Source organism: Elaeis guineensis, chromosome 4, assembly GCF_000442705.2.
Source record: "Elaeis guineensis isolate ETL-2024a chromosome 4, EG11, whole genome shotgun sequence".
In the NCBI taxonomy this organism is placed as follows: domain Eukaryota; kingdom Viridiplantae; phylum Streptophyta; class Magnoliopsida; order Arecales; family Arecaceae; genus Elaeis; species Elaeis guineensis.
The window spans coordinates 43,524,017-43,531,371 of NC_025996.2; the positions used below are offsets into that span (position 1 = coordinate 43,524,017).

General features: G+C 37.5%; 1 protein-coding gene across 1 annotated transcript; it reads right to left on the bottom strand.

Moving 5' to 3' along the window:
- Positions 1–3,554: 3,554 nt before the first annotated feature.
- Positions 3,555–7,149, bottom strand: LOC105032382 (receptor-like protein EIX2). The gene is given in 3 exon segments (XM_073256125.1): positions 3,555–5,648; positions 5,651–6,254; positions 6,376–7,149. Coding segments are annotated over 3 exon segments (3,141 nt in total). The 5' UTR covers positions 7,135–7,149; the 3' UTR covers positions 3,555–3,870.
- Between the last annotated feature and the right edge of the window lie 206 nt (positions 7,150–7,355).

Here is a 7,355-nt window from a genome sequence, read left to right on the forward strand (position 1 = left end):
TTTCAAATAGAAAGGGTATTTTCGTCATTTAAATTTTTCAAATGAAAAAGCAAAACTGCAAACTTTAAATGTGAATTAAAAAGTAGTTGGACAAAAATACTCCACCCATATTATAATATTCTGGGGCTAAATTATTACTTCCTGTGTGTGAAAAGTCATAATTTGATCACAGGATGTTATAATATGCCACAGGATGTCATAATTTTTTTTCAAAATGTAGAGGTATTTTCATCATTCAAAATTTCAAATAAAAAGTATATTGAAAAGTAGTTGGACAAAAATATCCTTTTTGTATTATGACATTCTGGGTCAAGTTATAACTTCCTGTGCACGGAAGTAATAATTTGACCATGTGATATCATAATTTTTTTCAAAGAGGAGGGGCATTTTCATCATTTAAAATTTTTTTAAAAAATAAAACTATATGTATTAAATATATATTGGAAAGCGGTGGCTATGTGCATCAATCGGACAAAATAGTGCACTTCATGCTAGATTTTCTACACCGCCCCGGTGCACAAAAAATTTCCCATGGGAAGAGGGGTTGATGCAGCCAAAAATATGATAACAACTGACTCCTTGAGGGAAGGGAGGGAGTGAAGAATTGTGTCCCCTAATTGTCCTGCACCACTTTGGGGAACCAATGATTCACTAGGGAAGTTTTCTTATGCATGAAGTCAATTTTCAGCTCATTGAGATTTTTGAGATGTGGCAGCAATTTGGGTGACTCCTCTTTGAACCTGGACAATTCCAATGTTAGTCCAGCGGTGCCCCACTCACATCGGATGCTGCTGAGATCCGGCACCGTGGGTCATGCACCCCAGGTTTGCTCTAGAGTGTAGTTGCCAAGAACCGTTTAGTCCATGCAACTCAAGTTGGCAACCTCAGGAATATAGCATCTTAAAGTTTTCTTGTAGCAATACACTTCTTTTAGGATGCATAATAATTGTAAGATATTGCAAGCATTCAGAATTAAATGGACTAAACAAAGAAAAATTAATCATAGCAAATTGTTTGTTACATACAATTGTACTTCAATTCTCATTCCCAAAACTAGATGATGTTTGAAGCTAAATAATTACTCATTAAGTTGTTTGTTACTTAATAACAGGTGACTGTTAAGGTTGCATTAGCATCAAATTTTTTTCTTAAATCAATAAATTCATAATCTGATACTGAATACTATCAGATTTGCTTGACCTCTAAAAGATTGTTTCTGAAACTATTGGACAAAGTCAGTTCTTGACTCCTATTCTCTTCCTCTCGTTGTTCTCCATCTTCTAACTTGAGCATTGGAAGATCCTCGCCGAAAAACACTTTGATGGAGCTTTTTTGCAAGTTTGAAGTCCAAGTTCAGGCGATGCCTCTAGCATACATCGTCACATTGTCTGTTTGACCTCAGGTGCAAGAGCTGGATGTAATAGTACTCAACACATTTTATATCTGAGAATGATTTACATGGCCAATGATCAAAGCATAAGTATCGAGATGTTGAATTAAGCAACTTTCTATTTTCAATTAAGTAGTTCACTGAGTCCAACTTTTTTATTTTCAAAAAAATTATTTCACCTGGCTTTTACACAGGGTGAAAGGGCTCTATTTTTGGAATGCCATAAGCTCTATTTTACTTGGATTGACGAGTGGTTTGGGATGACTATGTAGTAAGTATGTGAGCTGGAAAGGAAAATGATTTATTACTCAATAAGATAAGTTATTTACAAATCACATGATACTGTTTATGAATATTTTATTCTCTCTAATAACCAGTATGATGAAGTGCAACTAAAATGCCACACGTGGATTTCTTGCTTAACACATAAAGCTAAGACTCATGATAATAGGCTTTTTTATAATAATTAACTGAAACACCAAGGTTTTTAGCAAATTTTTTGTCTATTTATTTATTAAAGTAATGCAGTTGGTTGTTATTTATCTCACTATTTTATAAATGCATAGTCACTTAAATGCCAACTTACTAGAAGTAGGTCATAGATAGCTCATAATGTATCTATATAAGTGCCAAGATAAGAGACCATTAGATAGCAAGGCTTCTCATAATCTGTTTCTGAATAATTAAACCATACAACTTTCACAACTAATGACTCTACACAGCGATGCTATTGATGCTAGGGAAGTACGGGGAATTTGGCCTTTGGGATTAAGTATCTTAAGGCGACATGTGAGTAGGCTTTTGGATCTATCTATTTGGACTTTTGTATTAGTCCATTATCTCATTTTTCTTTTTTTAATCAACTTTTGAGTTCAATGAGATGATTCTTCTATGTATAGTTCTATTATGAATAACCAAAGATAGCAAACATGCAAGACATCATAACCAAAATCTTCTATTTCGTCATTGATGACAAAAATCACATCCCATGAATCACATGGGGTTATAAGTTAGCCTTGGTTAAAAACAAGAATCCTAACCTACTTTCAAATTAAGTGAATTATTTTTATTTTTAATAATTAAAATATTAATGTAAAGTCTTAAAGTTATATTAAAATATCTTGACCAATATTTTTGTGGCATATTGGCTAATATATCAGGATATTTCGGTTCATATTGGCTGACATAACAGAAACTGAGATATAAATTTCATAATATCTTGGACCATCTGATACTGATAGAAATCAATATGTTGGCAAACACATCATCCGAGATAGAAACCTTGGCAGCAAAAGAGCCGTAGTTAGCAACTCTTAGTAAATGCTTTCCTCATTTCAGATAAATGGTCATTCAAGCAAATATAATTATTATGTTTAGTTATTATTTGTTATTTTTTGTAATGATAAAGAAATTTTTAAAAACAATCGCATATGCTGGAGTCACATGGGAATCAGTTTAACCTGACAACTGTAGCAAGCACAATACATCATGCATATATGTGGAGGTTGAAGAGGCCCTCGCTCGTGCGGGCCATGGGACCCACGACCAACGTTTCTCCAGCAACTCTCGTGGCAGCTCACGGTGGTGCCATGCTGCAGTCCCGCACCGGCTGCGAGCCCATTGAGATTTATGAGATGTGGCGGCAATTTGGGTCGCTCCTCTTTGAACCTGGCAAATCCCAATCTTGGTCCACCGGTGCCCCACTCATGATATCGATCGGATGCTCCTGAGGTGGGGCCCTCTGGGTCATGCACCTCGGGTTTGCCCTAGAGTGTAGTTGCTAAGAACCATTTGGTCCATGCAACTCAAGTAGCGAACCTCTAGCGATCTTGCATTGGCATCAATTTTCTTTCTTAAATCTATAAATTCATAATCAGAATAATTGACATTGAAAACTACCAGATTTGCTTGACCTCTTGTTTTCGGAACTTGCTTCAGTCAAGATGCCAAATCAATGACGTAACCTATCTTTTTATTTTTATTTTTTCCAGAAGATGATCTATCATATGGGACAACTGACACAGTGTAGAAGATGAAAATCTTGTGAGCTTATCGAGCAATGCTTTGAGATAGAGCCAACTTCATAATATATCAAGAATAGGCAAAGTTCTATTTCCATGAATTTGTGAATGAAATAAATTATGCATAGTCTCCTGTGCCTATGAGGGCAAACTTCTGAGCTCAAACTGTTTTAAATTCAAAAAAGCTTTGCCGCATAGCTCATTCACATGAATTTACTCTTAGTCCTCTAGGCTCAAATAATTTAAGCATGCATATTACTTGACCCTTGAACCATAATGAGCAATTCTCTCTTGACAAACTAATTGAATTACTATGAAACTAGTTACTTTATTAGAGTAATACATGGTACAAGGTTCCATATGTAAAACTAGAGTTTGATTACAGATAATCCATTATGAATATTTTTACTAGTGCTTTAAAAAAAAAAAATTGTAGTCACAATTCAAGGTCACAAACAGTTATGCTGCAACTTTATGCTCTTTAAATCTAGCGGACACCACTGCTAGGGCAACATAAACCATATCATAAACTTGATCTACAAGTCGAAAATAGGCTTCTCTCCATTTCCTGTTGAATAATAGTGGTCCAAAAGTAGCCCAGAAACCTACTGCAAATCCTAGCCCCATGCTCATATACAGCCACTTCATTTCAGATCCTTCTTCATCCATGGCATTATCATTTTGTTTATCCCCTCCAATAGCATTTGGATCATGGTTTGTCTCATCATCTTTGCACTTTTGAGGTAACGGAAATCCGCAAAGATCAGGATTATCAGCATAGATAGATGGGTCACTGAAGGTCTGAAACTGATTACCTGTTGGAATTTTTCCTGACAAGTTGTTATATGACAAGTTCAAGTAACTCAAAAAAGTTAGGGCAATCATGCTCGAAGGAATTCCACCGAAAAGATTATTTCTTGATAAGTCAAGAGACTCCAATTGTTGCAATGCACTAATTTTTTCTGTGATCTCTCCTGTCAGATGATTTCCAGACAAGTTTAAGCTCATGAGTCCAAAAAGGCTAGTCAGTTCTTCTGGTATCATTTCAGACAAGTTATTATCTGAAAGGTCCATAGCGACCACAAGTGGAAGCAATGTGGAATACCCAGTTTCTATTCCTTTTATGGTTACTTGCATGTTGTCCTCCCTGCCCGTTCCATTGTGGTTTTCTAAAATTGTTCCATAAGTCTTCCGCAATACTTTCATGGCACTGAAGTTCCCGAATCTTGAAGGAATATTTCCTGATAAATTGTTATTAGCAAGATCCAAGATTTGAAGAGCACTTAGTCTTGATAAATTTGGAGGAATATTTCCAACAAGCTTGTTTGATCGCAAGCTAAGGATCTTCAAAGACAACAAACTTCCTCCTATCCAGGTAGGTATTCCACCAGTGAATCCATTTTGCCCAAGATCAAGAGTAACTAACCTCCTGCAATTCTTCAAGGATAATGGGAGTTCTCCTGATAGATTATTATTACTCAAATGCAATGACTCAAGATTTGGTAATGAACAGATTGATGGAGGAATGCTTCCCAATAAATTGTTGCTTGAAAAATCCATGACAATGATATTGGGAGAGTGGTTCCAACAATTAGGGAGCTCACCAAATAAGAGGTTTTCTGAGAGATCAAGAAAAGAGTCGAGCTGACAAAGAGACAAAGGAATTTCACCACTCAACTTGTTTTTGGAAAGAGAGAGAGATATCAGATGGGGCATACTTTTGCCAATGTCAGAATGAATCACTCCTGAAAATGAATTATTTGATAGGTCTACATGCAGATGCATAGTAGAACAATTAAAATTTGGCAAGGGTCCCTCAAAGTGGTTAGAACTCAAATTAAAATACTCGAGAGTGATGAAGTCGGTAAGATCGGGTACACTGCCAGTGATTCCATTGCTGGAGATATCTAAATACCGTATTTGAGAAAATGACCTCCAAAACCAATCCGATATGGTGTCTGAAATTTCTGTGCTAGACATGTATAGACCGATAATATTTTTTTGCATCCGGAGCCATGCTGGGAATCGTGGTCCCACCTTACAAGAACGAATATCTAACACTTGAAGCTGAAAAGGGGGGATCCAATCAGGCCCCAGATTCAGAATTAACTGATTCTTCGACAAATATAGATAATTCAGTTTGGTGAGATTGGCAAAGTATTCTTCAGATATGACACCCTCCAAAAAGTTATAGCTGAGGTCTAAAGAAACTAGCTCCGCAAGTCTTCCAAGACTTTTGGGATGGTCCCATTCAGCATATTGTCGGAAAGATCTAATTCTTCGAGTGCTGACAGTCTTCCAAGACTTTTTGGGATGGTCCCATTCAGCATATTGTCGGAAAGATCTAATTCTTCGAGTGCTGACAGTCTTCCAATTGATTCAGGAAGAGAACTAGAAATTGAGTTGCCACTCAAATCAAGAGATTTGAGCATTCTGAAGTCCCACAACCAGTCTGGGAAATAACCGCTAAGCTGGGTGTAACTCATGTCCAGAGTCTCTAAGCTATTTTTGATGCATCCAGTAAATATCTCATCAAATTCATGTAAATTTTTGCTGACATTAATACCTGACAAATCCAAATGCTGTAGCTGACACAAACCCCCAAGCGCAGCTGTAGTTTTGACTTCAAGAATCAGATTATCAGATAAACCAAGGAACTTGAGCGAAGCTAGATTCTTAATTGCAGGTGGAATGATGCCCCAAAAAAAATTATCGCTAAGATCAAGGTACTCGAGACTGCTTATGTTGAACAACCAACCAGGTATCGTCGAATTAATAAAATTGTAACTGAGATCAAGTACTTGAGACTGCTTATGTTGAACAACCAACCAAGTATCATCGGATTAATAAAATTGTCACTGAGATCAAGGTACTCGAGGCTACTTATGTTGAACAACCAACCAGGTATCGTTGAATTAATGGAATTAAAAGAAAGATCAAGAACAGAAAGTGAAGTAAAATTCACATGTGGAAGAGAGAGCGGAATGGTGTTGATGCCACAGCCTCGTAAGCATACCTCCACAATAGAAGAAGCATGTTTAGTGCTTGCAGCCAGTGAGCACCTTCTCTGAATTTCACACCCGTCATATTGAGATATCGCAGAGAAGAAAGTCGAGAAATCCAGATGGCATTATCAATGATGAGAAATCCAGGTGGAACTTCAAAATTGTCACCATAATAATAATTATTATGACTGAGATCGAGATATTGGAGGCTCGATAGATTCCCAAGCTGATGTGGGACCAATCCATGCATATAAGCACAGGAGAGGTTAAGATATTTGAGCTGACGGAATGAGCCCATGAATTCTGGGATACGAATTCCTCCAAAGTCGTTCATGCTCAGGTCAAGATAATTCAGGTGTTTCAAACCAAGTAAGGCAGGCCTCAACTCACCTCCCAAGCACCACTTGTTGCTGCGGCGAAAATTATTCGTCCAAATATCACTGTAGAATGATGAGAATGGATGTGGGTTGCGGAGGTCTAGCTTGACAACACGGCCAGTCCGATTGTCACAAGCCACGCCTTCCCATGTGCAGCAATCGTCACCCATCCAAGAAGATAGCCTGTTGGAGGGATCTTTGAGGCCTTCTTTGAAGGCGAGAAGAGCATTCCTTTCGATGGGCATGCAGCTCGGGATCGAAATTCCATTGAGTTTCCTCACTTGATCAGCATACAGGAAAGCAAAGAACAAAAGTAGAAGTTGGGTTCTTTTAAGATCCATGGATTTAATAGTTGCTGTGAGATGAAGTAGAATGATCTCTTTATATTAATTATTAGCAGGACAGAAAGCATCTTCCATTGCCGTCCATGACCAACCAATGAATTGGTCTCTGAATATTCCACCTTGGAATGTAAGGTCGAAGCTTCCCAACATGGTCGAGCTTCCTTCCACACCACACATGACACGTTAGCAGTCAAAAGTCCGTGGGATATTTATGAAGA